Below are 17,615 nucleotides of genomic sequence, written 5' to 3'. Positions count from 1 at the left end.
TATTTTGAAACATTCTTTATTGGTGCTCCACTTGTATTGGTATTAGAGTGATTTTATATATTGTTATAGCCTATAGCCTTCCTCAATAAATGGGCTATCTAACACTGAAAGAGTTTTTCAAATCGAACCAGTAGTTCCTGAGATTAGCGCGTTCAAACAAACAAACTCTTCAGCTTTGTAATATTAGTATATATTAATACGTGAAGCAAAAACTTTGTACCCCTTTTTTCGAAAATTGCGCGGACGGAGTAGTATGAAATTTCCCACACTTATAGAGAATACAGAGAGGGAGTGCAGAATGCTAATACTTGTTTTTAAATTATGCATAAATATGTCGGCGCGTGTTTTATAAACCATTAGTTCATGACTAATAAAGATGGGACGACAAACAACACGTGCAAGCATTCATCGAAAACAACACGTCCAAGATAAGAATCGTAAACAAAATCGTCCCACCACGATACCTTGCTATAAAAACGCTCCGTTGTTGTCTCTCGAGCTGAGAAGCGAGCGAGTCGCCGTGTCGGACGGAGCGCTCCTGCATAATATACGCTCCGAGTTCATTTCTGGTTTTATTGACTTACAAAAGACCGCCCGCTTACCATGTCGCTACCCGAAAGTGGAAATACTCCAACAAATATACAAGCAAGCTTGCTTCAGAATATTCAGTTCAGTCATAAACAAAAGAGTATAAAATATATGCGTGTGTGTCAGTTTTTTATTTATTGATTTATTGTATATTTGTTGGAGTATTTCCACTTTCGGGTAGCGACATGGTAAGCGGGCGGTCTTCGTAAGTCAATAAAACCAGAAATGAACTCAGAGCGTATATTATGCAGGAGCGCTCCGTCCGACACGGCGACTCGCTCGCTTCTCAGCTCGAGAGAACAAGAATATCTCACCCTTCGAACCGAAACGCATTACTGCTTCACGTCAGAAATAGGCAGGTTGGTGGTACCTACCCGTGGTACCTACCCATACCTAGCCTTTCTTTCGCCCCTGATATAATTTATCCACTAAAGTACGAAACTAAACTAAAGTGTCTGCGTACTTTCGATTGCAGCACCGTCTTGCTTGAACGTATCAATTTCGTATTACAGGAAAGCCTGTTGAGTTCGATCCACGCGCAACTGCAGCACTACCTGACGCACGCGCGCGACCACGAGCGCTCCGCGTGCAACGACACGTGGCACGACGAGGTGGCCCCCGAGGCGCTGCAGCTGCGCTTCTCGCTGGCCGGCGGGATGTTCGACGCGATACGCCGCTCCTACCAGCTCACCTCCGACTGGGCCGTGCTGCTCACTCAGCTGGTCGCGCACCAGGTGGTCGACGCGTACAACAACAGGTAACCAGGCCGATGGTTCGATTACTTATGGGTGGACGAGCTCACAGCCCACCTGGTGTTAAGTGGTTACTGGAGCCCATAGACGTCTACAACGTAAATGCGCCACCCACCTTGAGACCTAAGTTCTAAGGTCTCAGGTATAGTAACAACGGCTGCCCCACCCTTCAAACCGAAACGCATTACTGCTTCACGGCAGAAATAATAGTGGTACCTACCCGCGCGGACTCTCAAGAGGTCCTACCACCAGTAATAGTGAGTGTGCGATTTCCACCTTAAAGCACCTCATTTGTTGTTCTATAACTGACTTGTTGTTGCTTGATATTGTATCTTCTTCTTTCTATCTATCTTGATTTCTTCTTTTCTTTTTGATATGACATGACATTTATTAGACATTCATATTAATATTTCAACAATTAATACTGTTTTACATGTATTCTTTTTGATGTATTCTTTTTTTTATTATTATTGTATTCCATCTTCGAGACGATGAATTGCCAATGTTATGTATGCCATTATTGTCACATGCATCAGGCCATAAATTAAATAGTTTAAGTTGTTTTCAATGTTAAATGTTTGTGATGCGGCAGTATTTTTTTAAATAAATAAATAAAAGCACGAGTGTGTCCTACCTAAGCTGATGGTCTTGAGAGACCATTGCAGCGTAGCCTTAACTAGTATATGAGCTCGTGGGGCTCGAATCTGACGACGTTGCTAACACGAACCCTAGCAAGAACAGTGCTTCGCAGAATCTACCACCGGATCGGAAACGCGACCCACTGAGAAGATCCGGCGAGAAACTCAGTGGGCTCGTCTATGTAGACAATCGAACAATGAATACAATTTTTAAAAATATATTTTTTACTAAGAAACTTTTTTTTTTAAAGGCAAATAAAACTAGTAAATAATGCCGTCACTGTTCATGTCTGGCATACAAATTCGGTACTGACATTCGCTTTGCGAGAACGCTCTTCTCAATCAACAAAAAAAAACATTTTAAACGCTGATGATGATGTATTTTGTTGTTCAATTTAAACTTTTTAATTCGTTTTTCCGGCCTTGTGGTCAGTGACGATAATAATGTTCACGGGTCCATTGTTGGAATATTTTCCAATTTTCGGTGTCATTATCTTTGTATTTTCTTAAATCTTATTATGTGTTACTTATTGACGAAACTTAGTCATTAAATTCGATTAAAATAAAGAATGATATCAAGTCTAGGACTCCATTTAGAACGGTGGTACCAATATTCGGCGATATTGTATTAATTGTTTACACCTACATTTTCACCAAACACTCTTTTACGAAACTGCGATTTGATCAAGTTGACTACCCACTACAAAAATTGCATGTCTTTTTAAATGTCACTTCATACCTTCGACAATTTAAAAATTCAAACCCGACAAATTACAGTTGACGTTTCGACGTAATTACGGTCGAGCCATACAGTGTGCCTACAATAAGTTGGTGTAGTCTGTGTCGCAGCAACCTCTTCAACACTTTGATCGACATGCTGGCCACTCTGATACACTCGACCCTCGCGGACGGGGGCGACGACAACAACAGGAAACACTACCAGAACCTCATGAAGAAACTGAAGAAGGAGATAGGAGACCGGCACGGGCCCTCCGTGCAGTGCGTCAAACAGCTCCTACCGCTCTCTAAGAACACCATCATTGAGGTTAGTTTTTTTTTCTACCTATGCTGATAGCCTTGAGGCTATTTCAGCTTCCCTTGACTTGTAGGCGAGCTCAAGAGGCTCAAACCGAGAGTGTTGCTAATACTGGCCCTAGCAAGAGCAGTGCTTCGCAGAGTCTACCACTGGTTCGGAAACGCGACCCACTGAGAAGATCCGGCGAGAAACTCATTGGGCTGTGTCTGTGGGTTAATTTACTCGTCGAGCTCTTTGTCGCAAGCGACAGGTTCGGCGAGGACGGCGACCGGTGCTTGAGGTACCTAAAAGCATCGTTAAAGGATCGGGAGGAGCCGTAATGACATGTTTAGGGCTGATGTTAGTATATCCTCCACCTTGCGTCGATAATCCTCACTGCTGAGAGTCGTGGCCTCATGAGGCTTTCTTGCAAAAATATACATGGTGGGGTCCCGCTTCCTCCCACGGCAGTGCTTTTGGAAGAGATTTAGTTCTTTGAGGCCGCTGAAGCCTTATTTGGATCCGACTAATTAACCGCTGCCACACATTCGGCGTTAACTGTTTTATGGTGGAAAGATCGAACTCAACCCTCCTCTTTTCTCATTTCGGCATTGGCAGAGTTAGTAAATATATAGACTAGAGCTTGTATCCACGCTCTAGTTTGAGGGTAATTCTTCCATTTTAACCATTACTCGATAAGAATCAGTAGAAAGATTCTGTTAGAAGATATGCTAACGCTGATATACAGATGAAGTATTGTATGGTGCCGAAAACTTTAGTGTTCTTAGTTTTTTTTATAATTTCAAACAAAGTAAATCTTGAATAATAATATAAATATCGAAATATTGTATTATCATTGTGATTTGTCGAAATTCGCTTATTAAGCGAAGTGTTATAAAAATTACAGTTCACGATCCTAATGGAATTTAATAACGACTTCAACAAGAGGTTTTTATTTCTTGTAGGTGATCGCATGCGAGCCACTCGGCTGTCTGGTCGACCAGAAGGGAAACAAAATCACCGGCTTCGACAGCGACAAGAAACAGGTAATGAGCGTGAATCAATAAAACGTATCCGGAGTGTGATCTGTGAGTCCGCACGGGGAGGTACCTAATTCCGCCGTGAAGCAGTAATGCGTTTCGGTTTGAAGGGTAGCGCAGTCGTTTTGCTGTAAAAACTAAGACCTTATAATTGATGTTTCTAGGTGAGTGGCGGCATTTATGTTGTTGATGCCTATGGGCTCCGATAACCACTTAACACCAGGTCAAATCTTTAAGCAAATAAAAGGGATGCTTACGAGCAATGTAGTGAAGTAAAATTTGGGATTTATTTTATCGTTTTGTGATTGTTCAGGGACTACGTTTGACGGAGAAGCAGCGCGTGTCGGTGTGGGAGCTGGTGGAGGGCGGGCGGAACCCGGCGCCACTGTCCTGGGCGTGGTTTGCGGCCACCAAGATCGAACGGAAACCACTCACCTACGAAAATGCTCACAAGTGAATATCTAATGGTTTTTTTTTTTTTTTTTTCGAAAAAAAGAATTGAATTTTCTTTAGGGGTGTGTAGAATTGGGGTTTTATTCATTTTTCATTCTTAAATCAAATGACTTGTAATAGGAATATATAGAAAAAACTTTTTTTTTTAAATCCTTCGTTAAAAATAAAATATGTGCATATAAGATAGTTAATATGTTGCTGCCATATACTGAAGCAATGGCAAACTAAAAACAAGCGATCTAGTGGTCGACGTCCGTAAACAGAATGTATATAAGAGAAACTACCTAGCTTGCTGTCTCCCTTTCTCCACGGTTGTGTGGTTCGCGAGACGCTCTGTCTATTTACTCTCAGACACAGCCCACTGAGTTTCTCGCCGGATCTTCTCAGTGGGTCGCGTTTCCGACCCTGTGGTAGATTCTGCGAAGCACGACTCTTGCTAGGGTTCGTGTTAGCAACGTCGTCAGGTTTGAGCTCCGCGAGCTCACCTACTAGTTAAGGTTACGCTGGAATAGCCTCTCAAGGCTAGCAGCTTAGGTAGGAAAAAAAAAGTCTATTTTCTCACTCTCGTTCTTCCTGAATTGTATCTTTTCTCGCTAGCCGTAACGAATTTGTCGCGAGTTAAATTTCACACCCAACGCGCCTCAAGAAGTTTCACTTCAATAAAGCTGAGGGAATTCATTTAATTGTTTTTAGCAGCGTATTTTGACTATCGTTTATAACTGACGCTAAAATTAGATAAAACGCTTCCAACGGAGATTGACTGATGACGACCGTACTTACATTACCAACGAACCCCAAGCCCGGTTTCCTGCATGGCTCATGTGCATAAAATTTAATTACAGATTACTGAAGTTCCACACGCACAGCATGGTGAAGCCGCTGAGTTACTACCTGGAGCCCTTGCCCCTGCCCCCCGAGGACCTCGAGACGAATGATAATAAACAGGTAAAATATTTTACTGCTGCACCCTATCAGTCTCCTCAATGAACTGAACCGAATTGAAGAAAGAACTACTTCAGAGCGTGAATGTTTACTACCTCGGTAGACAGCGGCTTGGCTCTGCTCCTGGCATTGCTGAAGTCGATGGTCGACGGTAACCACTCACCATCAGGTGGGCCGTATGCGAACCGAACCGGATCGGACAACCGGTGCGGCAGAAGCAGCGAGGGCAATAGTACTTACCTATGCGGATTTACAATACGCTCTGTTACAAGTTATCTCCTATAACGTGATTAAAAGTAATAATTTGAACATACACATTAACATACACAAATCAACGGCCCGAACTGCTCCGCCTATCAACGCCGCTGCTAATACACTATGCTTTACTTAGTGTACTATCATTTGGGTTTTTTTTATTGCTTAGATAGGTAGACGAGCTCACAGCCCACCTGGTGTTACGTGGTTACTGGAGCCCATAGACATCCATAACGTAAATCGCCGCCCACCTTGAGATATAAGTTCTAAGGTCTCGGTATAGTTACAACGGCTGCCCCACCCTTCAAACCGAAACGCATTACTGCTTCACGGCACAAATAGGCGGGGTGGTAGTACCTACCCGTGCGGACTTACAAAAGGTCCTACCACCAGTAATCACAAGAGGCCCTGCACCAGTAAATTAAAAAACAAAAAAAAAGGAATTATTATAATTTTGTTGTCCCACAGGACAATGAGAGCCTCGAATCGAGCCCGACCGGCGCCGGTAAATCAAGATCGAGATCGGTGTCCGGGAAGAATATAAAGAAGATGAAACCATCGACACCGGTTAGTGATAGACTTTTTTTCTCTGCCTAATCGCTGGTAGCCGAAAGGACTGATTCCAACTAACCCTGGACCTGGTAGGTGAGCTCACGGGCTAAACCTACTGGCTAACACTGGCCGTAGCGAGAGCAGTGCTTCACTGAATCTACCACCGGATCGGAATCGCGATCTACTGAGAAGATCCGCCGAAAAACGCAGTGGGTGTGACAACCCTAATGATTAAATACACATGTATATTTGAAATTAATTTATGTATTACTAGAGTTAGTAACAATTATTTTTTCACAGGCTTAGATGGGTGGAAGAGCTCACGGCCCACTTGTTGTTATGTGGTTCCCGAAACAACGTAAATACCGCCACCCACCTTGAGAAATGAGTTCTAAGATGAGTTCTTCAGTTTTGTGGTACAGCAGCTTCCCCACCCTTCAAACCGAATCGCATTACTGCTTCACGGCAGAAATAGGCAAAATAATGGTACCTACCCATTGCGGGCTCACAAGACGCCTTACCGGTATCCCACGTAAGGGTGGGGCAGCCGTTTAACTATGCTTCAGAACTTAGAACTTATATCTCAAGGTGGGTGGCGCATTTACGTTGTAGATGTCTATGGGCTCCAGTAACCACTTAAGTTCAGGTGGGCTGTGAGCTCGTCCACCCAACTAAGCAATAAAAAAAGCACATTAAATACTAACATAATCGTACCATAGCGCAAAAATAATAATTTTGTAATAAGAATAAAGTATTAAAAATTAACGCAAATATTTTTTTCAGACAAACAGCTTAAATGGAAACGGAATGGCGGGCGGGCCCAGCAACATGGCGCCGGCCACCGCACAGCAGCCGCAGTTCATGCACCAACAACAGCAGTGGTTTCCGCCTCCAGGACAAAACTATTACAACCAACCAGGTACATAAATAAATATATAATAAATAAATATTTACTAGCAGTCACGCCATGTTAACTGGTCCCGTGCTAAGTTCGTAAGGAACTTGTGTTACAGGTACCAGATAACGGAAATAAATGTAAAATTTTTATTATATTATACACATACATATATTCAATATTTAATATACATCCATAACCCTGGAAAAGACATTTATATTTATCATACAAATATCTTCCCTTGGCGGGATTCGAACCCCTTTGTGTAGTGACCATGGCACTTACCACTACCAATATAAAAGTTTTCCCGGTATTGTCCGTGTCATGTTATTTAACATAACAAATAGTATCCATATTTAAACTGAGTGTAAATTATTTTTGTGCAAATAAAAATTTTTTGTTAATGGCAATCGCGTCTGAATTTTGTTAATGATGTTTTTTAATTTGGCGGGAATGCGATTAGTGATGTTATGTGAATTGTTCTGAAATCTGAAAATGAATGGCTTCGGCTCAACAATATATCAAACTTGGCTGTGTGACGTTCCCTTTGCCACTGAATATTAAAGTTTTATTTTTATATATTCAGCCGGTGTAAACACCCGCGGCGTCGCCCCGCCCTCCAATACCCAGTCGAAACAAGCGCTCAGCAACATGCTTCGGCAACGCGTACCGTTCAATCAGATGACACAAATGCAGGTATTCATCTGGCGTGACCACTTTATGTAGAGCTTCGTATGTTTAACGCTGTTTAATCGACATTATACTAATTTTGTTTTTTAAATAGCAGGGCACCGGATATCCCGCAGCACCGCATAGAGGTCCATTCCCGCCCCGGCAGAGCATTAGGCCGATGCAACCAAATCAAATGGGCACAATGCAGGCGCAGTAAGTTACACCCGCAGCAATAAAGCTATAAAAAGTAATATAATATATCGTAAATCCTTCATATTTGTCACAGGCAAATGAATCCAATGGGGGGCATGGGCGGCATGGGACCGATGAATCAAATGGGAGGGGTACAGATGCCAGCACAAATGGCCGGAGGGCAAATGAGTTCGGCCCCGATGGGCGGTGCACAAATGGGCGCCGGACAGATGGGCGGTATGGGCGGACAGATGTTCGGCGGACAGTACGGCGGTATGCAACAAAGCTACGCCGGCTACGGGCAACAGATGATGCAGGGCGGACAGCAACAGATGATGTCTCAAGTACCCACATTATTTAATCACTAAATTTAAATATGTTAAAACTAAATATAAGCATTTAAATGAAATACTTGTTTTAGGGAATGGGACAGAGCGTTAGCCAAATGGGACAACAAGTCAACGCCATGGGTCAAAGTGTCAATTCTATGGGACAGAATGTCCCCCAAATGAATCAGGGTGTTGGTCAATCTGCACAAATGCCACAAGGCATGAGTCAGATGAACCAAAGCATGGCTCAAATGGGTCAACCTATGAGTCAGATGGGTCAAATGGGTCAAGCTACTGGTATGGGCGGCATGAATACGCAGGCTGGTTCAATGGGTCCTCAAGCTGGCAATGGCATGGGAGCGTTCGCTGGACAACAATCATTCCAGCAGGTGAATAAAAATGTGAATAAATTAAAGATTAGTGTCAAGCTTTAAAATTTCCTTAAAATAAAAATACTTTTTATTTTATTTGTAGAACATGATGGGTGGTCGCGCCACACAAGAAGCCTATTTAGCACAACAAAGACAAACCGCTCGACCGCCGTACATGCAGGTTCGTTCCCATGAATACCTATATACCTATAAACATCTAAGATTCACACTTCTATCCAAACTTATACTTGCTGAAACAAAAAACAGCAGGCGCCGAACGTGACGATGGGCGGCATGGGCGGCCCCGCCCCGCCCTACCCGCGCGGCATGCAGCCCCAGCAGAGCACGCAGTACCAGCAACAGATGACGCAGCAACGCATGCGGCAACAGATGCTGGCGATGCAACAGCAACAGCAACAAGGGCCGCTCGTACAGCACCTGCAGCGGCAACAGCAATATCAACCGCCCTATTGAAAATACACATAATCTATATATATACATAAATCAGTCAAACCGGCGTATGCAAGTGTATGTATGATTTTCACATTATCCAGATCTTATCGTTAGTAGTTTTACACACAACAATATAATAAGCATATAAATTATCAAACTAAAACCGACGATACTGTTACGATGAGAAAGCAAGCCAAGTCGGTCCCTATCCGGATTCGTTGCACTCTTAACGCGAACAGACGGTAGATGCCAAAATGCGATTGTCAAATGTGCGAAATTTCATTGCTAGCAAAATACTTGGGGTAAATGTTAGCGCTAGCTAGATTTGGCATAGTCGCATTGCTTGATGCAAGTAAACCGGAGTAATGTACCAAGAGAAAATAGCAAGTACGTTTCTATTGTTACTGTGTTAGGGTCCGTTCACACAGACCAGCTCGAAGAGCATCGGCCCGCTGTTTTATTTTCACACAGACCGGGTCGTCTACGTTTGGGATTGGCCGGAGTGGAGCCGCCGGAGCAGAGACCGACTGAAAGAGATCTGAAAGCGGAAGCGCACACAATCGGAGCCGGGCGGCTCCTCTTATTATTTCCGCGTTCAAGCATTCTTAAGGACAAATAAGTGTACATGCAAAAATAAATTTTACTACAATTACCTACTCAAAACTGTTTCCAACGGGAAAAATCTCCTCTCCGAGCCGGTCTGTGTGAACGGACCCTTATTAGTCCTTTATCTGTTCCAAATTACACATTTGTTTAATTAGAAAATTCTCTGAGTATTATACTAGGGTATTTACTGGCGATATGTATGTACGTACTACCGTGTATGTACTACCACCCTATTTGTTTTTGCCACGATGCGATCAGGCGTTCCGTCTTGAAAGATAGGGCTGCCATTATTTAATTACAATTAAGACCTTACATATATCGAGATGGCAGCGGCATTCACCTTGTTGTATCCAAGCACTAAGGTAAACGCTCAACTCCGTGAATTCGTCTTTCTGTATGTTAATAATGAAAAATGAAATTCGTAATCCCCTACACGCATCAATCACATACCTATCGTGAAAAACAGATTTGTTGTCTATGACCTTCGAATACATTAATATTTAAGTAGATTGGTTTGAAGAACACGTATTATTTATTTTAGTCCGGTTATTTAATTTGTAAAGAATTATATTAGAAGTAAGTAGTAATATAACAAATGACCTCTATTTGTTTAGGTTAAATCTCTTAGAAAATTATGACATACGAGTACTGTAGATAGCAATAGCTTAATAATTAACTAATTTTCTGTAATCATATTTTAGAGTTTAGTCATAACGTTTGAAATACGAAAACATCAAACATATTTTGTAAATATTTTTTTAGAAATAAAACTTTTGTAAAAAATACACATTTTTTTAATCTACCTCCGGTATACATTTATTACAAATAATTTTACGAAAATATGGTATGTGATACATTGAATATCCCATTTCAATTCATTAGTGATTTAGCATCTTGTGATCGTACACAAGCGTCGCCAAAATTAAAAAATACAGAGCATGGATTACCGGTTCTTCCACGAAGTCTCAGTTAATATTCCTTCAATTCATCAGATACATTAACTTCAATTCCTTTCCTTCATTTGATTGAATATTTAAGATAATTTAAATAAAGAAAACAGGGTTCTCGAATATATACCGAAAGTAAATAAAAACAAATTGTTTAACAATATATCGATTAAAACAGAATATAAGAAATTTTGTTTATTTTCCACTTCGTCTATCAGTAATGTGGAGAAATTGAAAATCGTAAAATTAGAATTTATACAAGCTAGAATAAAAGTAATCGAGAAAACGCCGAAAGAAGTCAATGTCACCGTTCTAATCTTATTCGAAATTAGAAATACTATTATAAAACCTATAGCCATAAATTCCTGTTTTTGTTTTGCAATAAATATTATTTAAAAAAACACGCGTTTATTAATTAATCATCGAACAGCAAATATCGATCTGTACACTGACACAAATGCACATATTAAGTGTATAGGTAATCTATGGTTCACATCACTAGGACAAAAAAAAAGGGGACTTTTTGGCGGGAACGCAAGGAGTGAAGTTGTGTGATTTATTTTGTCTATTTAGTGTTCCTTCAGGTTTAAATATATAATAACGGTGGTTTATTAACTGTTTAATATCTGTGAAAGTGCACAAATGTGGGAAAATGAAACAAAGCCGCTGGACGTCACTTCTCGGGATCCTCCAAAAAGTCCAATGAAAAAGTCTCAGTAGATGACCACCATTTTATTGAGATTATATTTCATCCCATATCATCTCATCTCATTTCATTTGATTTCATACCAGTTGATTAATGTCTCAAATTAATCATCTTCATTTCATTTCATCATTTTTCATATAAATAAGAAAATAAATTAAAATAAGACATGACTTAAAGGTCTAAGTTACCAGGTCATAAAATCCCTTAAAAAAAAGGACAGTTTTAGGTTAGAATTTCAACCATACCAAATCAATCAAATTATTTTTATTTTTATTGGCTCATAATGTAAAAACTGCAATCACAAATTTTGAAATGCTACATTCCATAAGGATAAATAGATACATTAATAGTTTCAAATCAATAACAAGCAGAAATGATTGGAATTGTTATCAAAAACAAATACACAACATTGGTCTTCAGGATATTCCGAAAATTACAGTTACTGAAATACGAAAAGTATTGCGGCAGAAAGGTTTTGCCGTACAAGACGGATTCACGTCTATAACTACAAAATGTTCGATATGCTCAACAGAACAGAATTGCGAGGACAGCAAGGTTTATATTAACAAAACCACAGGTGAGCGAGTGTAGTGCAGCTTAAACGAGGCTTGATTCAGAATAAACTATTTTATTTATTTATTCAACTTAATGCACATAAGTACAATGGCGGACTTAATGCCTGAGGCATTCTCTACCAGTCAACCAAGGGTGGTGTAGAGAATCCTGTGGTAGGTGCATAACTTAATGTGAAACAACCAAACTACATCATACAATATACAAACTATCTTTGAGTTATCAGCCTACCAACCATACCTGCCTATATTAATAGTATACATTTTTGTATTTATTGTTTTATTACGAATGGTAAATTTTTCAGGTTATTTCTTATGCTCAAAATGCAACTTGCATGGAGACTGGACAATATTGGAAAGAATAGTCAAAAAGGCCAAAGTAGAAGTTTCAATTAAAGACTACATAGACAAACTACAGAACGATACGGCTTCATTTAAAAATGAATGGGAAAATGTTATCAAAGACACTATGTCTATGTCAGCCCTAAATGAAACTGAACTCTTGGATTTATTTAGGTTATATGAATTTCCTGTAAGATTTATTTAATATCATTTAACTTAAAAAGGAGCTCTCAAAATGTCTTGGTAAAAATGAAGTTATTAGATTTGGAAATCTTATATATAAGTTAATGTCAAAATATTTGCAGTTCCATTCTGAAGCTGGAAAGACACTTGCTGAGGTCAGAGTATCAGCAGACCGTACAGTATTATATTTTCCATTAAAAAACATTTTAAATCAAGTAGTAGGCTATCGTAAGTTGCAAGCTGGCAATGAAGATCAAATACAATGTTACGGCTTCCATAATGCTGGACTCTTTTCATGTCGAATACAAAGAGGAAGCCGGAGTGATCAAGCTATATTAGTGCCAACTGTTCAGGATGTTTTAAGTTTAGCAGCTCATAAAGTACCAGGTAACTAAACAGATAACTAAGGTACTATTTAGAAATATTTCAACATTGTGTTAATAACTGTGTATATTTAAGAATGCAAGTATTTGATTATCTTCTAAGTCTAAATCTACTAATAGTGTTTTCTATTTAAATCGGATTACAGGTACATTTATTTGGCTCAGCAATTGTAGCCTACCACTAGTAGTATTGCCAACCTTAGAAAATCACCAAAAATTATATCTCTGGGGAGAATGGGACAACATGAGGGCCGTTGCTGAGAAACTTGGTGAAGAAAGATGTAGATTCGTGAGGTTTGTATGCTGTTGCCAATATAAATTTATGTCAAGAATTCAGTATCAAAGAAGTAAAATAATGAAGGATTTTAAATTTAAAAAATTATTTAGGTAAACAATTGATATAATGGTGTATGCAACAGAAAACCCATATTGTTGTTAATTTTGGTTATAAATAAATTTAATTAGTTCCCTTCGAGAATTGGTAGAGTAGAAATATTGAATATTTATAATGGATGGCTCTCCAAGGAGGTGACAAGCATGATACAATATTAAAATTTCTTAATTTCTCAAGATTTAAAAAAATAAAATCATTTTTCATACTAGCTCTAGCATGGCCATCAACAGTCAAACACGAACGTTTAAAAGTTAACAGACAAGTAGACCGACAGATGGGCTCGTGACAGCAACCGAAGCAGCTGGAGCCGGCTTATCATTGAAGACCCTGGTGTCAGATGCGAAGCCAGCGGCGCATCGATCTATCACGACCTTCGCTGCTCTCCGAGACGACGTTTATGCTGAACTCACGAATATTGATAAGGTATAAATATCTAATAATTTACTTCAATAAATGCAATTAACCTAGATCTATGTGATATAATTTAATCTTAATGTGTTTTCAACTTGAAAGCAGAATATTATCATGCAATATTAGTTCTGATTTAAGCTAGCATTTCGTGGTCGAAATTTGACCATAGTTGCTGACATTTTAATGATTAACCTCCGCTTTTCCCTAGAGACTTAACTTTAAAAAAAAGTGATAACACTAAAACTAACATATTAAATAAACAATAAAAAGAAAAAGAAAATCGATTGACATACCAACGAGGAAATGATGGTTACCTAACTGTTTTATATTTATCTATTTATTTAAAGATCATTTAAATAGATTTTCTAAGCAAGTGGAAATAGGCTAGGAAAAAATTTTATATCACCAAACATAATACAAGTACAATTTTCAGGTTCGTGGAGTTAAATGGCGAAGATTTCCTGCACTAACTCGACTGCTAGGCGGCCATAGACGTGGGGAGCTGACGGTACTAACCGGTCCCACTGGATGCGGGAAGACCACACTCTGCGCCGAGATATCACTAGATCTTGCGCAACAAGGAGTTAGTATGTCGTTACAAACAGTACAACGTTTACGATATTGTGATGCGTCCGTGCTCCAATGGATGAGATGTAGCAAGCACATTTTCACGTGCAATACAATACGTTTGAAGTCATCGTGGCCTAAAGGATAAGACGTCCGGTTCATTCGTATCTAGCGATGCACCGGTGTTCGAATCCCGCAGGCGGATACCAATTTTTTCTAATGAAACACGTACTTATCAAATGTTCACGATTGACTTCCACGGTGAAGGAATAACGTCGTGTAATAAAAATCGAACCCGAAAAATTATAATTTGCTTAATTACTGGTGGTAGGACCTCTTGTGAGTCCGCACGGGTAGGTAACCACCCCGCCTATTTCTACCGTGAAGCAGTAATATGTTTCGGTTTGTAGGGTGGGGCAGCCGTTGTAACTATACTGAGACCTTAGAACTTATATCTCAAGGTGGGTGGCGCATTTACATTGTAGATGTCTATGGGCTTAACCACTTAACATCAGGTGGGCTGTGAGCTCGTCCACCCTTATAAGGAATAAAAAAAAATGTGTTCACATTGAATTTGAAATCGTATTGTAATGAAACCAAGGAAATAAACAAATAATTGCGTTAATACTTGTAGTAAAATTAGGTTGCAGAAAGTTTTAGGTGAAGGTTGCCAACAACCTTGAGATGTGAGGTCTACGTCAATCCTATAATACATCCTTCAAACTGTAACGCATTATTGTTTCGCAACGACCTCACTAATAGTCCTATCAGTATAAGTTATACTGTATAACTAATTGCGCAAATTATATTCTGTGATTTTTATTTTACGATCCTTATTAATATTTCACCTGCGAAATAATTCGTGAACATTATTATATATTTTTGATTCGTTACTGTATTCAATTATTGTCTTTGAAAAATATACGTAATTTGATTTCAAAAAAGGCATTGTATCCGATGATAGGTCGACATTATTTTAAACCATTTACCCTGTTTTTGGAATTACAGATAAATACACTATGGGGCAGTTTCGAGATTAGGAATTCGCGACTAGCGCGCACCATGCTGCAGCAGTCCGCCGGCGTGCCTCTAGAACAGAACCTGCATAACTTCCAGAAGTACGCAGATGAATTTCAAAAACTACCGATTTACTATTTAGCCTTTCATGGCCAGCAACCGATCAAAGTTGTAATGGAGGTAAGAATAAAACGATAATTCAGTTTGAAATTAAAATAAAGCGGCGAATTTTCTTTTTCAAGAACTCTCTATCGCTTGTTAGTTTCGAGAACGATATGTAAGATATTTATGATATTTATTTATTATAATTTGCATATTTTTTTTTATTGCCAAGTGGGTGAACGAGCTCACAGCCCACCTGGTGTTAAGTGGTTACTGGAGCCCATGGATATCTACAACGTAAATGCGCCACCAATCTTTTTTTTAATTTATTGCCTTTGTAGGCAGACGAGCATACGGCCCACCTGATGGTAAGTGGTCACCGTCGCTCATGGACGTCAGCAATGCCAGGGGCAGAGCCAAGCCGCTGCCTACCATTAAGTACTCTCCGCAAACCTCGTTTGAAGAAGGACATCTCATAGCGCCCGGAAAACACCGTGGAGGGGAGTTCATTCCAAAGCCGGTTGGTACGTGGCAAAAAAGAACTTTGGAAACGCACTGTCGATGAACGCAGCGGTTAGAGACAATATTGAGATAATATAAGTTCTAAGGTCTCAAGTATAGTTACAACGGCTGCTCCACCCTTCAAACCGAAACGCATTACTGCTTCACGCCAGAAATATACATGACAAACGCATATACATATACATAAATAATTTAGTTTAAAACTAAAGATATCAATTGTCAAAATTTCAATAACAACTAATAACAAATCTCAACACGCTCTCAATACGAACCATTCCTCAGGGTGTAACAGAATTAATGCATTGTGCAGGCAGTGGAACACGCAAGATACATGCACGACATCGCGCACGTGGTGGTCGACAACGTGCAGTTCATGTTGGGGCTCGGCGAGGATCGCGACGGCGACCGTTACCTCCGGCAGGATGCCGTCATAGCCGCCTTCCGTACCTTCGCGACCGCCAGACATTGCCACGTCACGCTCGTCATGCACCCTAGAAAGGTAATGCGTTTTTATTACAACCAGTGGTCCCCTGGTAGTCGAAATTCGACTATAATTAATTGAAATTATAATTTTGTACACTATTATAGTTCTATTGTCAAAGACTTCGCCAAGACTACACTTTAGACGAATATTAATAAAGACAAACAATATTTAATCTATTCTCAATTTGACCACAGACTACGAGTATATGCAATAACAAAACTTTGACAATAAACAAATATGCATGCGCGTGTGTGTCAAATACATGGTAGTGTGTGTAATGTTTTCTTTTATTGATTTTATGTATTTTTTGGGCATAATTTAAAAAAAAAATTGACATTCTGCACTCCTTCTCTATATTCTCTATAAGCTTGGGAAATTTCATACTCCTCCGTCCGCGCAATTTTCGTAAAAAGGGATACAAAGTTTTTCCTTCACGTATTGATATATAGATAACTGTTTTCATTTAAAATAATTGTGTTGCTTTGCATTTCATTTTAATCTACATTGCGTAGCTCCTACGGCCGAAAAGACAAAACAAGGTGGACTTTACAAACAAAAAACATTTTTACAGGAAAGGGATTCGGAAGATCTTTCAACTAGCTCCATATTTGGTAGCGCTAAAGCATCGCAAGAAGCTGATAATGTCCTCATAATACAGGTAAAGTTGTGAGGAAATATTCGTTAATTAGAAGCGTACATAATATGTAGTTGCAAAACTTTATCAATGGTGTCTCATTGACAGGATAAACGGTTAACGGCCGTGCGCGGAAAGAAATTTTTACAAGTCGCTAAGAATAGATACAGTGGGGATCTTGGTATTGTTCCGCTGGATTTTGACAAGGACTCCCTTAGTTACCAAGCAAAAAAGAAAAACAAAATAAAACTAGAAGATTCTGAAAAAGTATTGGATGAAGAATATGCAGTCCCCGAACAAAACTATATAGATTTTAACGAAAAACCCCCGCGGCGTGGTATGCCTTCACGAAAGTTTAAAAAACAAAGTGATAATAAAGAGATAGATAGTTTTTTAAATGATATCCTTAATTTAAAGTGATGTAGCCAATAGTATAAGAATAAAATGTTTTAGCACCAAGTTCTTGTTTATTAATTTAATACCAGGTGAGCTTTCGCCTCCACTCACATCACACCTGTTCTGAATTACATATTTCTCTTTCGAAAACTGTTCATAAATGCAGGTTGTACAATACAGTATTCAATATGAATACATTATC

General features: G+C 39.5%; 2 protein-coding genes across 4 annotated transcripts in view; both read left to right on the top strand.

Moving 5' to 3' along the window:
• Positions 1-10,538, top strand: part of LOC101736174 (mediator of RNA polymerase II transcription subunit 12) — a 43,443-nt gene extending 32,905 nt beyond the window's left edge. For 2 of the 3 annotated variants that reach the window (XM_038015663.2, XM_038015662.2), the window contains 13 exons: positions 1,101-1,345; positions 2,816-3,023; positions 3,959-4,039; positions 4,347-4,486; positions 5,329-5,431; positions 6,152-6,250; positions 7,019-7,154; positions 7,717-7,826; positions 7,915-8,015; positions 8,089-8,338; positions 8,416-8,712; positions 8,798-8,875; positions 8,962-10,538. In XM_038015663.2, the coding sequence (XP_037871591.1) occupies positions 1,101-1,345; positions 2,816-3,023; positions 3,959-4,039; positions 4,347-4,486; positions 5,329-5,431; positions 6,152-6,250; positions 7,019-7,154; positions 7,717-7,826; positions 7,915-8,015; positions 8,089-8,338; positions 8,416-8,712; positions 8,798-8,875; positions 8,962-9,168 (2,055 nt within the window). In that variant the 3' untranslated portion in view covers positions 9,169-10,538. The remainder of the gene's footprint in view (positions 1-1,100; positions 1,346-2,815; positions 3,024-3,958; positions 4,040-4,346; positions 4,487-5,328; positions 5,432-6,151; positions 6,251-7,018; positions 7,155-7,716; positions 7,827-7,914; positions 8,016-8,088; positions 8,339-8,415; positions 8,713-8,797; positions 8,876-8,961) is intronic. The other variant, XM_062672662.1, reaches the window with a different exon arrangement.
• A 681-nt stretch (positions 10,539-11,219) lies between these two features.
• On the top strand, positions 11,220-17,476 carry LOC101738164 (mitochondrial DNA helicase). The gene is made up of 10 exons (XM_004924559.4): positions 11,220-11,983; positions 12,284-12,510; positions 12,626-12,890; positions 13,033-13,180; positions 13,547-13,703; positions 14,125-14,274; positions 15,267-15,455; positions 16,210-16,398; positions 16,955-17,041; positions 17,126-17,476. Exons 1-10 carry the CDS (start codon positions 11,719-11,721, stop codon positions 17,435-17,437), a joined length of 1,989 nt encoding a protein of 662 aa, XP_004924616.1. The 5' UTR covers positions 11,220-11,718; the 3' UTR covers positions 17,438-17,476.
• The last annotated feature ends 139 nt before the right edge of the window (positions 17,477-17,615 follow it).

This window comes from Bombyx mori, chromosome 15, assembly GCF_030269925.1.
Source record: "Bombyx mori chromosome 15, ASM3026992v2".
NCBI classification, from domain to species: domain Eukaryota; kingdom Metazoa; phylum Arthropoda; class Insecta; order Lepidoptera; family Bombycidae; genus Bombyx; species Bombyx mori.
Note: the sequence above shows the minus strand (reverse complement) of the source record. Positions and strands in the feature narration are given on the sequence as shown.

What these genes read in the sequence shown, in the direction of transcription:
- LOC101738164 (XM_004924559.4), top strand. Translation starts at nt 11,719, where the DNA reads ATGCTACATTCCATAAGGATAAATAGATACATTAATAGTTTCAAATCA. An exon ending in TAGATCTTGCGCAACAAGGA is followed by an intron (nt 14,275 to 15,266) that starts GTTAGTATGTCG and finishes TTGGAATTACAG; the next exon opens with ATAAATACACTATGGGGCAG. An exon ending in TCGTCATGCACCCTAGAAAG is followed by an intron (nt 16,399 to 16,954) that starts GTAATGCGTTTT and finishes ACATTTTTACAG; the next exon opens with GAAAGGGATTCGGAAGATCT.